Source organism: Oryx dammah, unplaced genomic scaffold (genome assembly GCF_014754425.2).
Source record: "Oryx dammah isolate SB20612 unplaced genomic scaffold, SCBI_Odam_1.1 HiC_scaffold_27, whole genome shotgun sequence".
Taxonomy (NCBI): Eukaryota; Metazoa; Chordata; class Mammalia; order Artiodactyla; family Bovidae; genus Oryx; species Oryx dammah.
The window spans coordinates 9,450,553-9,472,280 of NW_024070211.1; the positions used below are offsets into that span (position 1 = coordinate 9,450,553).

At 51.7% G+C, this 21,728-nt stretch overlaps 1 protein-coding gene and 1 long non-coding RNA gene across 4 annotated transcripts in view; one reads left to right on the forward strand and one right to left on the reverse strand.

The window, feature by feature from the left end:
* The window catches only part of RPS6KA1 (ribosomal protein S6 kinase A1), a 37,347-nt gene extending 21,664 nt beyond the window's left edge, over positions 1-15,683 (forward strand). For all 3 annotated transcript variants that reach the window (XM_040229590.1, XM_040229592.1, XM_040229589.1), the window contains 11 exons: positions 546-610; positions 871-973; positions 2,372-2,502; positions 3,955-4,080; positions 4,436-4,525; positions 4,897-5,055; positions 12,147-12,308; positions 12,539-12,615; positions 12,897-13,014; positions 14,232-14,369; positions 14,724-15,683. In XM_040229590.1, coding sequence (XP_040085524.1) covers positions 546-610; positions 871-973; positions 2,372-2,502; positions 3,955-4,080; positions 4,436-4,525; positions 4,897-5,055; positions 12,147-12,308; positions 12,539-12,615; positions 12,897-13,014; positions 14,232-14,369; positions 14,724-14,846 — 1,292 coding nt within the window. In that variant the 3' untranslated portion in view covers positions 14,847-15,683. The remainder of the gene's footprint in view (positions 1-545; positions 611-870; positions 974-2,371; positions 2,503-3,954; positions 4,081-4,435; positions 4,526-4,896; positions 5,056-12,146; positions 12,309-12,538; positions 12,616-12,896; positions 13,015-14,231; positions 14,370-14,723) is intronic.
* On the reverse strand, positions 305-18,652 carry LOC120855105. The gene is made up of 3 exons (XR_005719145.1): positions 18,561-18,652; positions 16,563-16,566; positions 305-315 (listed from the first exon to the last, which is right to left on the reverse strand). It is a non-coding gene; the product is annotated as an uncharacterized LOC120855105 (long non-coding RNA).
* Positions 18,653-21,728: the final 3,076 nt, after the last annotated feature.

Sequence of the window (21,728 nt, forward strand, 5' to 3'; positions counted from 1 at the left end):
CAGCAGGGACAATGGTCTCAAGCTTCGCGGATTAAACGAAGTCACATGAACGTGCCTGTAGTAGCTGCTCAGTATGTGTTGGCTCCTTGGCTCCCGGGTTCACCTGGACCTTGACCAGCTTTGTAAGGTCTCATCCAGGTGTCTGGGCTTGAAAGGAGGGAGAGCCTGTCTGGTGGCTGACAAAGGCGATGGGCTAAGAGCAGCAGAGATGAGGCCTAAGATGGTGCAGGGTTGGGGGAGGTGGGAACCCCTGCAGATCTCAGGAAAGGTTTGACCTGTCCCAGCTTTAGCCTTGGACAAGCTGTCTAGCTTCTCCTCTCTGGACCCTCCTCCCATCAGCACATGGGAGCCTGATCATCAAGAGGCTCCAGAAAGTGGAAAATGCTGAGTGGTCTGTAGGCCTCAGGATGATGGCTGGATGGACTTGGGGTGGCGTGAGCTGAGCCCCTGGCCCGAGACCCCAGTGAGGCACAGCCGCTCGGAGGCCAGGGCGGCTGTCTGGGGTTGGCACGCCCTGAGGCAGGCCCTCATCTGGGCTCTTGCAGGCTCCGGCCCTGATGGGGCAGAGGAAATCAAGCGGCACGTCTTCTACTCCACCATTGACTGGAATGTGAGTGAGTCTGTCCACCCTGGGCCCCAGGCAGGGCTTCGGCTGTGGTGGGAGGGGGCTTCTGCTGACTTGTGCCTCCGAGGTGAAGCAGAGGCGACAGCGTGGCCTTGAGGGCACGGGCTGGCCTCCCAAGGGCGATCAGTTATGCCCTGTCTGCATAGCCTGTGCTCTGTCCAGGCCATTGACTCCTCCTCCTGCATGGGGCTGCTGGCGGGCTGTGGGGGTGCCAAGGTAACCAGGGCGCCCACCCCACCTTGCAGAAGCTGTACCGGCGTGAGATCAAGCCACCCTTCAAGCCAGCCGTGGCACAACCTGATGACACCTTCTACTTTGACACTGAGTTCACATCCCGCACGCCCAAGGGTGCGTCCCTCATCTGAGTTTGTCCTGGGCTTTCCCTTCCCCAGGAGGGAAGTGGGGAGTCAGGGGCCTCTTGGGGCGCAGGGGCCCTGAGGGCTGAGCAGGCCCAGGTGTGTGGGCAGACAGGCGGGGAGTCTCTGACTCTTTGTCCCTGTCTCATTCAGCCTGGCGGTCCCACTCTGGGGCTCTATGGGCTTCTTTGTGCCTGGGCAAGGGGGTGGGAGTGAGTGAGTGAGTGGGCAACAGTAGAAAAGTCAGGACCTTGGCCCCGGGCACCTTCAGCCCACTGGAAAGACCAGACATCAGGCTCCCACTCACGTCAGGGGTGAAGAATCTGCCCTGGCAATCACGCGAGGTGGGGACGGTCCGGCAGAGCAGGGCTGACGGTGCCCAGAGGTCAGGGGCAAGCGTGGGAATTAGCTTTGGCTGTTCTGACAACTGGGCTTCGGTGACGCATCTGGAACACAGACTTAGCCGCAGACCCACTCAGTCCATGGGATTACAGATAGAAGCCAAGGAGGGGGCTTCTGAGAGGGAACTTGGTAAATCCTAATGTTTTGGCCACATATTGGGGAGGAGTGTTCCGAAAGGCCTCCTAGAGGGACAAGGTTTTAGCAGAGGGGTGCTTTTCTCACTGTGGCTTGCACGTCTCTGATGTCAGGGAACTTGTCACTTCTCCGAGCAGCCTGTCCCATCTTTATTTATCTGACAAGTACCAGGTCCCTTAGTGTGCCAGCCATGCAGGGATTGATGGTGAACAAGTCAGACCCAGGCCCCACCTTCATATGGCTCAGACTGTAGTGGGAGAGAGACACAAAGTCAGCTCCGGGCAGCTCGGCAAGTGCAGCTTAACGGGCACCGGGTTGGAGGAGCAGCGTGAGGCCAGGTTTCTCAGAGGACAGTGTGTGAGCTGAGCCTCAGAGGGAGGACAGGAATGGCTGTCTAGTTATCAGGAACAGCACGTCCAATGGCTTAGAGTCTCCTCTAAGGATCTGAGAAGCTGGGCGTGGCTGAGCTGTGGAGTGGGGCGAAAGGAGGCTAAGATCACAAGCACCTCATTGCCTGGGCTAGCCCAAGGGCAGGGGAGAGGTACAGACAGGGCACAGACTTGTGATTGGAACCCTCCCTCTGGCTGCTGCAGAGAAGATGGATCTGAAGGGGCAGACCAGACACAAGGAGGCCTCCAGGAAGGGATAAAGTGCCTTGGCCTGGGCAGGTGGTGGATGTGAGGGGTTTTGCTGTTTCTTATATGACAGGGCTGGACTTGTCTGAACCCACACGGGCAGATGGGCTAAAGCCAGAGATGAGAGGTCCTGCCCAGGCTCCCATCCCGGCCAGCTTCTGGGCTACCTCGGGTCAAGGGTGCCTCCTCTTGTTCACCCCCGCCTTCTGCCTCTGCAGACTCCCCAGGCATCCCCCCCAGTGCCGGGGCCCATCAGCTGTTCCGCGGCTTCAGTTTCGTGGCCACCGGCCTAATGGAGGACGATGGCAAGCCTCGGGCCACACAGGCACCCCTGCACGCGGTGGTACAGGTGAGGGGCGGGAGAAGCTTCTCAGCTGTCCTTTTCTTCTTGGAAGCCACAAGGTAGAACAGCTGAGAACACAGACACTGAACTTGAACAGACTTAGGTTCAGACCCTGCTGCCACCAGGGAGCCCACTGCACCTCAACCTCCTTCAGCCTCAGTTTCCCCACTTGTAAAACAGGGAAAGCAGCGTGGTTATGAGTTTCTTTTTTTTTTTTTAGTACTTTGAAACTTTATTTTAAAAATATTCTGAAATTTGAATTTTTCAAGAATCACCATCTGCTTTCCTTTCACACACATTTGGTCCTAATAAGCCCCGTGTGTCTGTGTGTTCAGTTCCGTAGTCCTGTCTGACTCTCTCAGACCCATGGACTGTAGCCTGCCAGGCTGCTCTGTCCATGGACTTTTCCAGGCAAGAATACTGGAGTAGGTAGCCCTTCCCTTCTCCAGGTTGTGAGTTTCTTGACACAGCCAGAATGTTGGAGGGCCGGGGCATACCCAGGTTGGTGGTGCTGGGCGGTGGCTGGCCCTGACCAGTGGGGGGCGCCCTCGGATCTCTTCCCACTGTCTCCCACTTGCCTACTCTCCAAACTCCATGGGAAATTTAGAGTTGAGAGGCAAGAATGGAGACTTTGGAGCTCACTACCTGGGTCAGAGCTTCCAAGGTCAGTGATTGTGGAGGGGACACTTCCTGGTGTCTCAGTTTCCTCATCTGTAAATGGGGGTGATGATAGAACCTTTCCCCGAGGGTTGTTTCAAGGATTATGTGAGTTATATAGCACAAAGTTATGTGTAAAGTTAGGGTGACTGTGTGATTTATTATCTAACTGGGATATCTTGGTCCCAGACAAGTGTTAAACCAGACTGGATGTGAGGAGAACAGACGTGAAGCAGGGCCATGTGTGGGCTATGTGGTCACCTGGAGAAAAGGGCTCAGAATAGAGCCTGCTACGCACTCAGCATCACAGAAGGATTTGATACCGTTAACGTCTTAGAGCCTCGAGACATCCCACACGGTGGGCTGTGTCACCCAGAAAAGGGAAACGACCCGCCAACGGCCACAGGAAGTGGCAGAGCTGGGACCCGCCTCAGGGCTCCCGTGCCCCTCAGGCCTGCCTGGGTTCTCAGAGCCTCCAGCTGTTCCACGTGTGTGTTATGGCTCCTTACCTGCCTGCTCCAGCACCCACTGACCACAAAATGCAGCCAGGCGCCCGGGAGCCACCAAGTGTGCCCATCATAGAGTGCAGAAAATAGGCCTGGAGAGGGCCAGGGCTTCTGCCCCAGGCCTCCTGTTGTTGTTCAGTCGCTAAGGGGTGTCCGACCCTGTGACCCCAAGGACTGCAGCGCACCAGGCTTCCTTCTTGCCCAGTGCCACCTCCAGGGCCCAAGGCCTGGGGTTCTGGGACATGACTCTCCATTCTAGAGCACATAATCAGTCCCACCTCTTGGTCTCCTGCAGCAATTACATGGGAAGAACCTGGTTTTTAGCGATGGCTACGTGGTAAAAGAGACAATTGGTGTGGGCTCCTACTCTGAGTGCAAGCGCTGTGTCCACAAAGCCACCAACACGGAGTATGCTGTCAAGGTGAGCCTCACGACCTTGTCCGGGCCAAGGCCGCTCGGCTGGGGTGGAGGTGGTGGGTGATGTAGCCCTGGCCCTCTGGTCGGGCAGGGCGGCGGGGGGGACGGGTGGTGCTGGAAGCTCTGTGGATGGGTGAAAGGTGTGCGGCTGAGACTCCATGCCCTGCAGCATGGGGCTCTGCGGCAGGCCGGGTGAAAGGTGTGCGGCTGAGACTCCACGCCCTGCAGCATGGGGCTCTGCGGCAGGCCGGGTGAAAGGTGTGCGGCTGAGACTCCACGCCCTGCAGCATGGGGCTCTGTGGCAGGTCGGGACTCTGGAGTTGATCCCCCAACACCGCCACGTGCACCCCTTTCCTCAGGTCATTGACAAGAGCAAGCGAGACCCCTCGGAAGAGATTGAAATTCTTCTGCGGTACGGGCAGCACCCCAACATCATCACTCTGAAAGATGTGAGTGGGGGTCCTTGAGGGTAGGGTGGGGACACGGGCCCTCGATTCTCTGGCGGGTCTCAGGGTAGCCATTCCTTTGACTTCTGACCCTCGTCTGCTCACGGATGGGAGGTCCACTGAGGCGCCTCTAGTCTGGCTGCACCAGGTGCCCTCCCTGGGTGACGCTGGCATTCTCTGAGAGCATTCTTGCCCTCAGGAGAGAGCCCGCATCCTGTCCAGGGGCCCAGGTGAAAGCCCTGCCAGGGTGATGAGACCCAGAGCAGAACACAGGCCCCAGGCTCAGGTCTTGCCTCCCTGGCCCAGCGAGCTGGTGACCAAGGAGCCCAGGCCTGGCGTCGAGGGGAGGGGCCTGACGGCGAGGTCTCTGGCAGGTGTACGATGACGGCAAACACGTGTACCTGGTGACAGAGCTGATGCGGGGAGGGGAGCTGCTGGATAAGATCCTACGGCAGAAGTTCTTCTCGGAACGCGAGGCCAGCTTCGTCCTGTACACCATCAGTAAGACCGTGGAATATCTGCACTCCCAGGGGGTAAGTCTTGAGTAGGAGGGCACCGAGTGGGCCTGGGGCAGGGGGCGGCCTGGGGTCTTAGCATCAGCAGAGTGCATGGACCATGACTGGCCCAGACAGTGGTAGTCTTCCACCAGCCAGACAGAGGGGAGACCCGAGATGGGTGAGTGGGCAAGTGGATGGAGGTAAGGAAGGAAAGGAGGGACGGATGAGGCCACACTGTGAAAAGTAACGTTTATTCAGGACCTAGGCAGGCATCATGCTGAGTTCCTTCTTGCGTTATCTCAACTGATTTTCACAACTCTATTAGGTAGATGCTGTTCCTGGCCTCACTTTATAGTTGGGGAAGCTGAGGCTCAGAGATGTGAGCTCACTTGCCCAAGGTCACACAGCCTGGGAAGAAGGGAGCCAGAGTGTTTGACTGAGAAATTTGGGTGGGGAGCTACAGATGCAAAGTGGTTTTGAGTTAGGAAGCAGCAAGATCACTGTGGGAGCTTCAAGGCTTCAGGGAGGAATCTGGCTGCGGGTTCAGCTGTCAGGACAAGAAGAAGTAGATGTAGGAGGAAATGCTGCTGGAAACACAGGCCAATTTCTTTACAGTATTGTGGTGGTTTTCGCTGTACATTGACATGAATCAGCCACAGGTGCACATCTGTCCCCCCATCCTGAACCCCCGCCACCTCCTTCCCCACCCCATCCCTCTGGGTTGTCTCAGAGCCCTGGCTTTGAGTGCCCTGCTTCATGCATCGAACTTGTACTGGTCATCTATTTCACATGTGGTAATATATATGTTTCAATGCTGTTCTCTCAAATCACCCTACCCTTGCCTTCTCCCAGAGTCCAAAAGTCTGTTCTTTACATCTGTGTCTCTTTCACTACCTTTCATATAGGATTGCCGTTACCATCTTTCTAAATTCCATATGTGTGCATTAATATACTGTATTGGTGTTTCTCTGACTTACTTCACTCTATTATACAAATAGGCTCCAGATTCATCCACCTCATGAGAACTGACTCGAATGTCAAAAATGCCTTTCTGCAATTTGTTTATTGGATTCACAATCTCTGCAAGGTTCATATCTTTCATTCACTTATCACACCCCTTAAATCTCTTATAAAACTGAGATAAAATTTGCCTACAGTAGATCTTAAGTGTACAAGTTGATGAGTTTCGTTAAGTGTGTACATCCATGTCACCTCCATAGTAAAACCTCCCTTTCGGATGCCACTGACTTGTTGAAAGCAGTTCTGTGGAATGTCCCACATTATTTACTTATTTATTTGGTCACACTGCAGAATGTATGGGATCTTAGTTCTCCAACCAGGGACTGAATCCGTAACCCTACATTGGCAGCACAAGTCATAACCACTGGACCACCAGGGAAATCCCTGTCCCTCATTCTGAATGTGTTTGCTTCCTTGTGGCATCATTTTAATTGTTTCTCTATTGCTTATATTTCCTGTAAACTCCAAGGTGCTCCAAAGTCTTAATTAGATTTCACTTCAACTTCTTTTTGGGAGCAAGGAGTCAAAAATCACTCCGTGGGGGGTGCAGTGAACTTCGCACAGCATCATGTCCGGGAGCCACTGTCTCATTGCCCCCGTTAGTCATCGGGGGGGGGGTGGCTGAACGGGTCTGGGGATGGGTGAACAGCTGTCAGGCAGTGGGTGGGTGTGAGGCATATCATGGAGAACCTCACCGACCTTTCATGCAATGGTTTCAGACTTTTGTGACATTTCCCTGAATCAATCATTTATTAGAATTTGCAAAAATAACAATGTGTAATTCTGTCTAACTTATTAGGGGGATTCTTTTGTGGAAAAGAACTTTACCTTATCACCAGAGGTCTAGTTTGGTTACTGCATGGCCGTGTTTGAAGTGGTTTTGTGTTTTGAAATGACCAGTGCAAGCAGACTGATATGGAACTACGTCAGGTCAGACGGTACATAGGCTGCCTTTTCCTGTTTTGTTCTCACATGAGTACTAGCTAGCATCACCCGAAGAAGGTTTAGAAGATAGAGCTGAAGTGGTGAGTTTCCAGCAGGCCACCTAAAGCTCAGAGCAGGGACGGCTGTACCTCAGAGCTTATAGGATATTTGTTCCCTCAACGAGGGATTGAACCTGCACCCTCAGCTGTGAAGCTCAGAGTCCTAACCACTGGACCACCAGGAAGTTAACCAGAGAAGGGCTTTTCTAGAGTGGGAGCTGCTTCCAAAAGTAGTGAGCCTCTCTATGAGGGGTAGGTGAGCTCCAAGTACAGACATTCACTCTGTAGAGGTGTCATGGGAGAATATTATTTCTTGCCCAAAGGACATCTTTGGGATTTTGGAACCTATGGGCCCTAAAGTTTCTCCAGGCCAGAATACTGGAGTAGGTAGCCTTCTCCAGGGGATCTTCACAACCCAGGACTCGAACTCAGGTCTCCCTCATTGCAGGCGGATTCTTTACCAGCTGCCTCTAAAGTTTCTGGCCCTTTCCAAATACTAGGGGAAGATGATGAGGAAATTGGAAGCTCTCATGGAGGTTTTTGGAGGGAGATTCTCAAGCCATTTACACTTTGGCAGCATCTGTGGTCCAGAAGCCGGAAATCTCATAACAGCTAAGGAATGAGAAGGGATTGACCAGTTCTGGGCCCTCCTATTTGTTTTAATGTTATCTTCATATTGAAATATCACATTAACAGGTCATCATGTACAATTCAATAAGTCTTCAAAAAGTGAAGACACCCACGTAACCAGCACCCAGAGCAGACAGGGCTGTGCCTCTCAGCTTAGTTCCCCGACCAGGAATTGAATCCACACCCTCAGTAATGAAAACTGGGAGTCCTAACCACTGGACCACCAGGGAACTCCTCAGGGAAGGGCTTTCTAGAGTGGGAACTGAAAGATTTCTAGTTCCCCCCAACCCCCTTGAGCCCCTTCCACTCTCCCTCCTCAAAGATAACCATTCTAAGCTGACGTCTAATTTGATATAAATGTACTCTTTCGTTGGAGAAGGCAATGGCAAGCCACTCCAGTGTTCTTGCCTGGAGAATCCCAGGGATGGGGGAGCCTGGTGGGCTGCCGTCTGTGGGGTCGCACAGAGTTGGACACGACTGAAGCGACTTAGCAGCAGCAGCAGCAGCAGTACCCTTTCGTATCTGACTTCAGCCACTCAGCACTCTCTCTGAGAGGCACCTGTGATGTTGTGTAGCTTCATTGCTCTGTGGTTTCTACTGTGTAAATAGACCACAATTTAATTATCCTTTCTGCTGTTAATGGACATGGATGGTTACTAGTTTAGTTATTTATTTTTTTAAAGAAGGTACTCAAGAACGAAGGAGTTGATAGTGGTGCTGGTCCCTTCGGCATATTGCTTCACAAAGCTGATAAAGCAAGACTTTGATGATATTCAGGATTCTGCTTCTCTTTTGGCTGCTCTGGGTCTTGGTTGCAGGATGCGGGATCTTTAGTTTTGGTTTGTGTGATCTGGTTCCCTGACAAGAGATGGAACTGTGTTCAGAGCCCCCTGCACTGGGAGCTTGGAGTCAGCCACTGGACCACCAGGGAAGTCTCTGTTACCAGGTTTTTGACTATGACAAGTAACGCTGCCGTGACATTCTTGCACTTGTCTCTCGTGAACGCTTGTCCACGATAACCTGGGTGTAAATATGTAAAGTTGTTTTACATATTTATACTCTCCAGAAGTGTGTGAGAGTTCTGCTACTTGCCAACACTTGGCATTTTCCATCTTTTTAATTATAGCCACTCTAAGAGATGAGGAGTGGTATCCCATAGTGCTTTTAATTTACGTTTTCCGGATGACTGGTGAAGTTGAGCACCTCTTCGGCGGTTTATTGCCATTGGACAGTCTTTTATGGAAAGTCGATTCAAGTCTTTCATCCGTTAAATGAATTGGGTCGTCTGCTTTTTTTCATCTTATTTTGCAAGAGTTCTTTGTTTAATACCTGGAGCCCTTTCAAGTCTCTAGCTTCCTCAGGGCCCCAGGGTGCCGAGAACAGCCTGTCTGAGAACTCAGTAGTGCTTCGCACTTTGATTTCTCTGTTTAACCGGACGACTTATGTAGAAGAACTTCACCCTTTATGTGTGTGTGTGTGGCTGGTCACAGGTGCCCTAATGCACAGCCTCCGATGATGCTGGCAAGGACAGAGCACTTTGCTGCCACTGGCATCACAGAGCACTTTCCACAGGCCGGACAGATTCTAAGCACTTTACACATCCACTCACTTAACTGTTTCAACAACTCTGTGAAGAAGGTGTGAGTATTAGGTCACCCGTTTTATAGGTGGGGAAACTGAGGCTCTGGGAGCTTAAGTAAAAGCCTCATAGCTAAACTGGCTTTAGAGTCTGTGCTTCTCCCTTGCATATGATTGGCTGCTGCTTTGGACATCTGTGGCCTCATTTTCCTGCCCTGCTTGTCCTCTACTTTTTAAGGGCTTCTTAACAAGCACTCGCTGTATCTTGATATCCAGCATGATGGTGGGGTTCACCCAGGAAGTGCTGGGGTTACTGTGGCAGCTGCTGTCATTTCCCAGGCCCCGTGCTACATACTCCTGGTACATAACTAGTGTGCGCCTTCCTGTAACGCTGGGGGCTGGACACTCTTATCAGCCCCGTTTTACAGGTGAGAAAACCAAAGGCTGGAGAGGTTGAGTGACACGTCATGATCACACAGCCGCTGCCGGCAGAGCCAGGATTCACGCGCAGCCCGTCTGCCTGCTGACTGAAGTCACAGCTCCACTAGGGCCACAGCCTGTGACTCAGTGGCTGTGTTTGGCCTGCGCAATGCGGGTGTTTTCTTGGTTTGGTAATTTGGCTGCTTTTGAAACCTGGGCCCGAGTTGCTGCGTAGTGATTGTCAGCTGGAGTGAGCAGCAGCTGCCTCTGGAGCCTGTGGCTCCACAGAGACCGTGCAGGGATCCTCATAAAGCCAACTAACTGGTGAGATTCAGCCGATCTAACGTGTAAGGTCTCCTCTGCTTCGGAGGGCGATTCATTCATTCACGGCAGAGTTCACGTAGCGCTTGCTATGTGCGAATCCCTGTGCTGGGTCCTGGGGGTGAGCAGGTATTCCACAGAGAGATATGGCTGTTCATGGTTGAAGGACCCGTCTCTGACCTGAGCTCAGGCACTGGAGGGATGTGGTGGACTGGAGGCTAGAAAGGTCAGCTTGGCTCTCCACACCAGGATGGGGACTTCAGGCTTTATCCCGAAGTAGTAGGGAGCCAATGAAGGTTTTTCACAGCTCTCAGGGAGGTACCATGAGCTCATGGGAGAAGGAAGGTGAAAATGAGTTTAGTCTGGGATTGTTGGGCTTGAGGGGCTAGGGGACACTCAGTGGTTGCCACCTGGTCAGCAGCTGTGTGATGCTGGACTCAGGAGAGTTCCGGGTTAGTGTCGGAGATCTGAGAGTTGTCAATAATTAGGTGAGTGAGTGACTCTGAATGGAACCATGCAGAGGGAGAGGGTGTGGATGAAAAGCAAGTGGGATCCGTCAGCCTCCTCCGGTTACACACGAGTACATGGGGCCAGGGGAGGGTCATGACCTCCCTGCTTCTGTCTCACCTCCTATGGCCTGTTCTAAACAGAGCTGCCAGAGTGATCCTGGCCTCATGCTTGAGGCCTCGGCAGTGTTGTTTGTCCATTTCTTCAGCAGGCATTTATTGAATACCTACTGTGTGCTGGGAACTGTTCTTAAGGCTGGGATGCAGCATGGGGCTTACATTCCCGCGGGTGGGTTCTGAAGATGATGACTTGAATCTCCAACAGTGGTAAATGCTGTGGATAAAGATAAGCAGGGTGAGGAGAGTAAGGAGTACGGGTCTGTGGTTGATGTTTTATATGGAATGGACCAGGTGGCGTTTTATATTTCATATGGAATGGTCCAGGGAAGCCCTTATTGGTAAGGTGACATTTGAGCTGAAACCTGAAAGAAATAAGAGAATGAGCCAGGCAGATGCCTAAGGGAAGAGTATTCCAGAAAAAGGGAATAGCAAGTGCAAAGGCCCTGGGGCAGGAGCGTGCTTAGCACATTGAAGGAAGAGCAAAGAGGCTGGCGTGGCCAAAGCCAGCTGAGTAAGGAAAGGAGTGGTAGAGGACCAGAGAGTGCCAGCGATGTGGGTGAACGGTAAGGGAGAGAGGAGGTGAGGCCACCAGGCCACTGTAAAGACTGTTCTTCCCAAGAGGGGAACCCTTGGAGGTGACATGATCTGACTTACATTTAACAGGATCACTCTGGCAGCTCTGTTTAGAACAGGCCATAGGAGGTGAGACAGAAGCAGGGAGACCAGTTAGGAGGTTGTTGCCGTAATCCAGGGGAGGGATGATAATGGCTGGGATCTGCATGCTGCCAGTAGAGGGGCTGAGAAGTGCCTGGGCTCTGGACGTTTTTAAAAAAACATTTATTTATTTGACTATACCAGGTCTTAGTTGCGGCACTCTGGATCTTTAGCTATGGTGTGTGAGATCTTGTTCCCTGACCGGGGATCAAACATAGGCCCCCTGCATTGAGAGCACAAAGTCTTAACCACTGGACCACTATCCAGGGAGGTCCCTGGATATATTTTAATGGTAGAGCCAGCTGTGTTTGGTGATGGATTGATTGAGGAATATGAGAAAAAAAAGAGGAATTAAGAATGACTCTAAGATTTTGACCCATGCAGTGGGAAGAATGGAGTTGCCGTTAGGTCACACGTGTGGCCCCCCGCTTCCCAGGTGGTGCTAGTGGTGGAGAACCCGCCTGCCAGTGCAGGAGACAAAGACTTGGGTTTTATCTGAGTCAGAAAGACCCCCCCGGGGGTAGGAAATGGCAACCCACTCCAGGATTCTTGCCTGGAAAATTCCATGGACAGAGGAACCTGATAGGCTACAGTCCATGGGGTTGCAAAGTCGAACGCAACTGAGCATGCGCACGCACACAGACATTGACCTAGAGGGTTCAGGTTGATAACACCAGCAGCAGCAAGGACCCTTGGCAGCCTCCTCCCCCCTTTCAGATTCTGGGTCCTTCTGCCCCCTCTCTGGGCCCATCTTCTGACTCTCCCAGCCCTGGCAGTGGGCCTGGGCCCCCGGCAGCCTGCCCACATGGAGGACTGACCGGCCCCCTGCCCCCAGGTCGTGCACAGGGACCTCAAGCCCAGCAACATCCTGTATGTGGACGAGAGTGGGAACCCCGAGTGCCTGCGCATCTGTGACTTCGGCTTCGCCAAGCAGCTGCGGGCTGAGAACGGGCTCCTCATGACACCTTGCTACACCGCCAACTTCGTGGCACCCGAGGTGAGCAGCCCGGCCTCCTCGGCTGCGAGAGTGAGGGGGGGCCTGGCACGAGGGCCTTGTGCCCCTTCCAGAGGCCCCATGCTGTCCAGGACTCCAGTCTGGGTGGCCTCAGTCCAAGTACCAAGGCAGGATCAGCCCACGCCTGGGACCCTTGTCCTGCGCTTTGGGGAGTAGCAGGCAGGCATATGCCCCTCAGCCCGACCACCCTCCCCTGCCCGCCTTCCTGCCAGGTCCTGAAGCGCCAGGGCTATGATGAAGGCTGCGACATTTGGAGCCTGGGCATTCTGCTGTACACCATGCTGGCGGGGTGAGTGCCCCTCTGGCCTGCACCCCGTCTGCCCCCACCCCTTCCTCCAGCCCTAGTGTACAGGCTGGGGTGGTGCTTGTCTGGTGGGAGAGACTCATCCCTGCTTCAGGAAGGGCTGGAGACAGGGATGTGGTGCTGCCTTTGGGAGCTCCACCTTGGGGAGGAAGTGCCGCCTTTGGGGGCACCCACTCCGAAGGGGGAGACACAGTCCCCCCCCTGCCACCCCGGCCGCCCAGATGGAGGCCAGAGGCTATACCCACACCGGGTGGACTTTCCTCCAGATACACTCCATTTGCCAATGGACCCAGTGACACGCCAGAGGAAATCCTGACCCGGATCGGCAGTGGCAAGTTCACCCTCAGTGGGGGAAACTGGAACGCGGTTTCGGACACAGCCAAGGTGAGTCTGTAAGGCCTGGACCCTGCGCACTCAGGGCTGGGGAGGCAGGGTCCCATCCCAGGGCTTTTCGGCGTTTCACAGACAGGGGACTAGCAGCCTCATTTCTCCAAGTGGAATATCCCACAAACCTCTGTTGCTGTATTTCTGCAAGTGGAAGATTCCCAGGCAGACTGCTCCCTCTCCCCCGCCCTCTATCTTGTGTATTGTTTGGACAACTTGGTGATCGTTCACTGGCGCTTCCTGTGTTCTGGGCCCTGAAGGGGGACAGAGGGCTGCATCATCATGGCCCCTGCCTCGTGGGGACTTAGTGTGAGGGGACAGACAGGTTTGCACACAAGGGGACAGAGAGGCAGGTCCTCCTGGTCAGAGGTATAGGCAGTGGAGACCCAGGCAGGGCTACGGGCCACCAGGCAGACAGGCCTTCTCAGAGGAGGGACATTTGCGCTTTCAGTACTAAACAACAGGTCCCGGTGGTGAGAACCTCTGTGTCAGACGCTGGGTTGAGTCCTTAGTGAACAGTACCCCCTCACATTGACATTATGCTGCTGCTGCTGCTAAGTCTCTTCAGTTGTGTCCAACTCTGTGTGACCCCATAGACGGCAGCCCACCAGGCTCCCCCGTCCCTGGGATTCTCCAGGCAAGAACACTGGAATGGGTTGCCATTTCCTTCTCCAATGCATGAAAGTGAAAAGTCAAAGTGAAGTCGCTCAGTCGTGTCCGACTCTTTGCGACCCCATGGACTGCAGCCTGCCAGGCTCCTTCATCCATGGGATTTTCCAGGCAAGAGTACTGGAGTGGGATGCCATTGCCTTCTCCGATTGACCTTATGAGTTGGGTACTTTTGTCATCCTGCTTCTCAGAGGGGAAGCTGAGACTCAGAGAGTCAAAGTAACTTGCCCCAGATATCCAGTCAATGAGCAGCAGAGTGATGTTTTGATCCTTCCCAGACCCAGCCTTTGGTTCTTCCTACCTTCCTGCGTGGCTTCTAGACAGTGAAAGAGGAAAGAAAGGGCCGTCCAGGAAGAAATCCCCCAAAAGGGCATGTGCCACTCGAGGAGGCCCTGGAGCAGCGTGGAGAATGGATTGCAGGGGCTACTACAAGGGTCCAGGCAGGAGATTGCAGGAAACGGCTGCCTTAGCCATTCCCCATCAGCCAGGTCCAGCACTCTGCTCCCCTGCTAGCCTCTCCCACCAACCCCTTGCCTGCTCTTCCCCAGGACCTGGTGTCCAAGATGCTGCACGTGGACCCCCACCAGCGCCTCACAGCCAAGCAGGTCCTGCAGCACCCGTGGATCACCCAGAAAGACAAGCTTCCGCAGAGCCAGCTGTCACACCAGGACCTGCAGCTTGTGAAGGTACCACCACCCTAGGCTGCCGGGCCGCAGGGGCCCAAGCCAGGGTTCCGTGGGCGAGGACTCAGGGGGATAGAGCCAGGAGATGCCACATACGTCTCTCCCCAGGGAGCCCCCATCTGACATGCCGGGGTGTCGACAGTGCACTCATGGCCCCCAGTCCTTTGGGGGTGAGCACAGCTCCTGCGCTCTGAAGCCTCCAGTCTGAAGGAGGAGGCAGGACTCATGACCATGAAGAACCACCAAGACGGAATTAACAGGGGACCGGGTGGGCTGTAGAACCCTGGGAGGGGCTGGCTTGGCCCTGGAGCGCAGGTACCTCCCACCCTCGTGAACTGAGTACCCCTTGTCTCCCAGGGAGCCATGGCAGCTACCTACTCAGCGCTCAACAGCTCCAAGCCCACCCCTCAGCTGAAGCCCATCGAGTCGTCTATCCTGGCCCAGCGGCGGGTGAGGAAGCTGCCGTCCACCACCCTGTGAGGATCCCGAGCATCCAGGCCGCAGGGCAGTGCTAGCTGGATGGAGGCAGCGTGCTTCCCAGAGGAAGCAGGCCTGAATCCCAGGGCCAGAGGGAGCGGAGCCCCGAGGGGCCCAAGAAGCAGCCAGCCCGGATCACCCCAGGGAGGGTGTGAGAAGTGCCTTCTCCTTCCCCAGGATGGACTCTTCTCGGCTCAGGCTCTGCTGGTTGAAATCGATTCACTGTACAAACTCTTTATCTATTTTTAAGGACAAAGTGGCATCAACCACCATGGATTTCTACAAGATCCATTTGCCTTTCTGGGAGCAGAAGTAGCCAGTGGAGCCCCAGGAGGGCGCTGAGTCACACAAGGGCACTCTGTGGCTGAGACCCCTTAGAGCAGCTTTAGGATTCTCCCAGGGGGATCCCCACGATTGGCCGTCTGTAGCCATCTGCATCCACCTCCGAGGCAGTCCGGCGTCCCCTCCCAGAGCCTTTGGCTGTTTAGCAGAACTTGCTCTATCCCAGTTGGCTCCTTTTCTGTTCTGTTGTGCTGCAGCGGGGGAGGTCTGGAACCACTTTCTGCTAGAGGAGAGGACCAAGGCCCTGTGGCTCCCAGCTCCAGGCACCAGCATCCACCCCTGGGTCCCCTGCCGTCAGGTCGAGCAGTCCCTGAAGGAGCATCGAGAAAGCACTTTCCGGCTGACTTCTGTTGGAGTCCGCCACAGGACAGAGTTCACGAGAGGCCTGTGGGGCGGGCCAAGAGGGGCAGGAGCTTTTTTCATTTCTTCCTCAGCTGGTAACTCAGGGTTCATCTGTCCATGGCCTTTCTAATAAACTTACAGTTGAATTGAAGCATGCTCGCCTCTGCTTGTCATCTCTGGATTTGCCCACCCTCTGCTGTTGGGTGTTGAGGACTTTGGCCGTGACCAGTACTGGGCCTGGGCCAGTTGGCCCACTGCTTGGAGCTCAGTTGGCGAGCAGTGGGAGTCCCACTGGCTCTGCCCATTTCTGCCAGGGATTCCATCATGGTATTGATAATCAGTCAGTTCAGTTCAGTCTCTCAGTCATGTCCGACTCTTTGCGACCCCATGATCGCAGCACGCCAGACCTCCCTGTCCATCACCAACTCCCGGAGTCCACCCAAACTCCATCGAGTCGGTGATACCATCCAGCCATCTCATCCTCTGTCGTCCCCGTCTCCTCCTGCCCCCAATCCCTCCCAGCATCAGGATCTTTTCCAATGAGTCAACTTTTCTCATGAGGTGGCCAAAGTATTGGGAGCTTCAGCATCAGTCCTTCCAATGAATATCCAGGACTGATCTCCTTCAGAATGGACTGGTTGGATCTCCTTGCAGTCCAAGGGACTCTCAAGAGTCTTCTCCAACAACACAGTTCAAAAGCATCAATTCTTCAGCGCTTAGCTTTCTTCACAGTCCAACTCTCACATCCGTACATGACCACTGGAAAAACCATAGCCTTGACTAGATGGACCTTTGTTAGCAAAGTAATGTCTCTGCTTTTGAATATGCTATCTAGGTTGGTCATAACTTTTCTTCCAAGGAGTAAGTGTCTTTTCATTTCATGGCTGCAGTCACCATCTGCAGTGATTTTAGAGCCCCCCAAAATAAAGTCAGCCACTGTTTCTACTATTTCCCCATCTATTTGCCATGAAGTGATGGGACCAGATGTCATGATCTTAGTTTTCTGAATATTGAGCTTTAAGGCAACTTTTTCACTCTCCTCTTTCACTTTCATCAAGAGGCTCTTTAATTCCTCTTCACTTTCTGCCAAAAGAGTGGTGCTATCTCCATATCTGAGGTTATTGATATTTCTCCCAGCAATCTTGATTCCAGCTTGTGCTTCTTCCAGCCCAGCGTTTCTCATGATGTACTCTGCATATAAGTTAAATAAGCAGGGTGACAATAGACAGCCTTGACGTCCTCCTTTTCCTATTTGGAACCAGTCTGTTGTTCCAGGTCCAGTTCGAACTGTTGCTTCCTGACATGCATATAGGTTTCTCAAGAGGCAGGTCAGGTGGTCTGGTATTCCCATCTCTTTCAGAATATTCCACAGTTTATTGTGATCCACACAGTCAAAGGCTTTGGCATAGTCAATCAAGCAGAAATAGATGTTTTTCTGGAACTCTTACTTTTTCGATGATCCAGCAGATGTTGGCAATTTGATCTCTGGTTCCTCTGCCTTTTCTAAAACCAGCTTGAACATATGGAAGTTCACGGTTCATGGATTGCTGAAGCCTGGCTTGGAGAATTTTGAGCATTACTTCACTAGCGTGTGAGATGCGTGCAATTTTGTGGTAGTTTGAGCATTCTTTGGCATTGCCTTTCTTTGGGATTGGAATGAAAACTGACCTTTTCCAGTCCTGTGGCCACTGCTGAGCTTTGTAATGGGATTATTAGCCACTTGTGACCACGTGCCAGGCACTGCCTGAGCCTTACGTGTATTTCTCATTTGATCTTTTTTTTAATTTATTTTATTTTTGGCTGTGCTGGGTCTTCACTGCTGTGCTCGGGTTTCTCTAGTTGCAGCAGTAGGGGTGGGGGCTATTCTCAATTTGTGGTGCACAAGCTTCTCATTGCAGGGGCTTCTCTTGATGCAGAGCATGGGCTCTAGGCATGCAGGCTTCAGTAACTGTTGTATGTAGGCTCAGTTTGGTGACTTTTGACCTCCAGAGCACAGGCTGAGTAGTTGTGGGGCACAGGCTTACTTGCTCTGAGGTGTGTAGAATCTTCCCAGACCAGGGATCGACCCTGTGTCCCCTGCATTGGCAGGTGGCTTCTTGACCACTGGACCTCTAGGCACGTCCTTCTCATTTAATCTTAACTCTGTGAGGAAGATGCTGTCATGTTTTTATCCCTGTTTAATAGACGGGGAAACTGAGGCTTGGGGTGGAGGGAACTGACATTTCCTCACATGATAAATTTTCTCTGGGTACCTATTCTGGCCCTGTTCCAGATGCCAGTGAACCAAGTAGAAAACAAGGTCACTGTTTTCCTGGACTGACTTCTTAGTGGAGAAACAATTAAACAAAGGTCAGCTACTGGTGAAACATGCGGAGTGAAACTGGGTGAGACATAAGGTGATCAGGGAAGGCCTCTCAGGGGAGGTCACCCAGAAGCTGAGATCTGAATGATGAGAAGGGCCCAGCCAGGACCAGGAGACAGAGGGCACGGTCAGAACAAAGGCTCCAAGGAGGAAGTAGGCCGTGCTCAGGGACTGGAGAGAGGCCGACAGACTGTGGTGTCAGGGCCAGGGGTTCACCTGAGATGAGGTTCAGAAGGAAGGCAGAGGCCAGACATGCTGGGTTTTATAGGCTAGGGTAGGGAGTTAGGTTAATTCTAGATGAGATGCAAGCTCCTAAAGGAATTTTGTGAAGCAAGAAAGTGACGCGATTTGATTTATATTTTAGAAAAATCACTCTAACTAATGTGTAGAGAATGGATAGGGGGAGAAGGGGGAGAGGGCAGGCAGGAAGCAAAGTGACCAGTAGCTTCTGTAGCAGCTCACACAAGCGAGGAGGTCGCCTGGACTAGGGTGGTGGGAGTGGAGAGCAGAGGGAGTAAAGGGTCCAGATAAGCTTTGGAGGTAAAGTAGACAGCACTTGCTATCAGTTTGGATATAGAGACTGAGAAAAAGGCCATTCATGGATAGTTTCTAGGTTTTGACTTGAGTTCTTGAGTCCTGAGGGAGACGTCGGCAGGAGTAGGTGTGAGAACCCTGTTGCTCTTTAGTCACTATGTCGTGTCTGACTCTGCTGTGACCCCAAGGATAGTAGCCTGCCAGGCTCCTCTGTCCATGGGATTTCTCAGGCAAGAGTCCTGGAGTGGGTTGCCATTTCCTTCTCCAGGGGATCTTCCCAGATCAGGGATCGAACCCGGGTCTCCTGCAGCGGCGGGCAGATTCTTTACTACTGAGCCACCAGAGAAGCCCTTGAAAAATTTAGGAGATGCCTTACAAATATCCAAACAGAGGCGTCAACTAAGAGTTGTAATTAGAAGTGACAGTTCGGGAGAGAGGTCTGGATTGGAAGTCTAAATTTGGGAGCCATTAGTTTAGAGAAAGTTTGTAGAGCCAGGAGGTTGGACTTTCAAAATGTGGTCCCTGGACCGGCAGGATCAGCATCACCTGGGCATTTGCTAGAAATGCAGAAACTTGGGGCAGTCCCCAGAACTGCTCAACCAGAATCTACATTCTAATGAGATCTACAGGGGATTTGTGTGCACATTAAAGTTTGAGAAGTGCTATTGTAGGGACTGTTCATACCAAACACCCTTTTCCAACAACACAAGAGACAACTCAACACGTGGACATCACCTAGTGGTCAATACCAAAATCAGACTGATTGTATTTTTTGCAGCCAAGGATAGAGAAGCTCTATACAGTCAGCAAAAACAAGGCTTGGAGCTGACTGTGGCTCAGATCATCAGCTCCTTATTGCAAAATTCAGGCTTAAATTGAAGAAAATAGAGAAAACCATTAGACCATTCAAGTGTGACCTAAATCAAATCCCTTATGATTTACGCAGTGGAGGTAATGAATAGACCCAAGGGATTAGATCTGGTAGACAGATTGCCTGAAGAACTATAGATGGAAGTTCATAACATTGTACAGGAGGCAGTGACCAAAATCATCCCCAAGAAAAAGAAATGCAAGAAGGCAAAGTAGTTGTCTGAAGAGGTTTTACAAATAGCAGAGGAAAGAAGAGAAGTGAAAGGCAAGGGAGAAATTGAATTGCAGAATTCTCGAGAACAGCAAGGAGAGAAAAGAAGGCCTTCTTAAATGAATAACACAAAGAAATCAAGGAAAACAACAGAATGGGAAAATTGGAGATAGCAAGGGAATATTTTGTACAAGGAAGGGCACCATAAAGGACAGAAATGGTAAGGACCTAACAGAAGCAGAAGAGATTAAGAAGAGGTAGCAAGAATACACAGAACTACACAAAAAAGGTCTTAATGACCCAGAAAACCATGATGGTGTGGTCACTCACTCAGAGCCAGACATCCTGGAGTGTGAAGTCAAGTGAGCCTTAGAAAGCATTACTACAAAGTTGGTGGAGGTGATGGAATTCCAGCAGAACTATTCAAAATCCTAAAAGATGATGGTGCTAAAGTGTTGCACTCAATATGTCAACAAACTTGGAAAACTCAGCGGTGGCCAAAGGACTGGAAAAGGTCAGTTTTCATTCCAATCCCAAAGAGGGGCAATGCCAAAGAATGTTTAAACTACCATACAATTGCGTTCATTTCACATACTAGTAAGGTTGTGCTCAAAATCCTTCAAGCTAGGCTTCAACAGTATGTGAGCCAAGAACTTCCAGATGTACAAACTGGGTTTAGAAAAGGCAGAGGAATCAGAGGTCAAATTGCCAACTTTCATTGGATCATAGAGAAAGCAAGGGAATACCAGAAAAACATCTACTTCTGCTTCATTGACTACTCTAAAGCTTTTGACTGTGTGGATCACAGCAAACTGGAAAATTCTTAGAGATGAAAAAACCAGATCATCTTACCTGTCTGCTGAGAAACCTGTATACAGGTCAAGAAGCAACAGTTAGAACCAGACATGGAACAACAGACTGGTTCCAAATTGGGAAAGGAGTATGTCAAGGCTATATATTGTCACCCTGCTTATTTAACTCATGTGCAGAGTATACCATGTGAAATGCCAGGCTGGATGAATCACAAGCTGGAATCAAGATTTCTGGGAGAAATATCAACCACCTCAGATATGCAGATGATAACCACTCTAATGGCAGAAAGTGAAGAGGAACTAAAGAACTTCCTGGTGAGGGTGAAGGAAGAGAGTGAAAAGGCTGGCTTAAAACTCAGTGTTCAAAAAACTAAGATCATGCCATCCAGTCCCATAACTTCATGGCAAATAGATGGGGGAAAGTGGAAGCGGTAGCAGATTATCTCTTTTTGGGCTCCAAAATCACTACAGTGAATGCAGCCATGAAATTAAAAGACACTTGCTCCTTGGAAGGAAAGTTGTGACAAACCTAGACAGCATATTAAAAAGTTTACAGACATCACTTTCTGACAAATGTCCATATAGTCAAAGCTATGGTTTTTCTAGTAATCATGTACAGATGTGAGAGTTGGACCATAAAGAAGGCTGAGGGCCAAAGAATTGATGCTTTTGAACTGTGGTGTTAGAGAAGACTCTTGAGAGTCCTTTGGACTGCAAGGAGATCAATCCAGTCTATCTTAAAGGAAGTCAACTCTGAACATTCATTGGAAGGACTGATGCTGAAGCTGAAGCTCCAATACTTTCACCACTTGATTGGAAGAGGGACTCGTTGGAAAAGACCCTGATGCTGAGAAAGACTAAGGGCAAGAGTTGGGGATAACAGAGGATGAGATGGTTGGATAGCATCACTGGCTCAATGGACATGAATTTGAGCAAACTCGAAGAGATAGTGAAGGACAGGAAAGCCTGGCATGCTGCAGTACACAGGGTCACAAAGAATCAGACACAGTTTAGCGACTGAACAATAATAACAATTGTAGGGACTGAGAGCAGGGAAGGGGATTGATGGAGAATGAGCATATACTAGCATTTAGAGGAGATGACCTGGAGGAGGGAGAGCCAGCAAAGGAAAAGAGATAACAGTGAATAGGGACCTGCCAGTCTGGCACAGTCCAGAGCTTTACGAACCAGAGGCTTTTGCTTCTGTTATTTCTCAACCTCCTCACTTTATAGATAGGAAAGCCAGGACCCAAGAGATGAGTAAGTCTTATTATGATAGAAGGAGATTCTGACACTGGCAGTTCAACTTCTGAGCTGACCTTGACTTGCAGTTTCTGAGCTAGCAGTCTCCCTACAGGAGCAGGGAAAGCTGCACTGGAACCCCAAAGGCCGAGGAGGTCTCATGAACACCC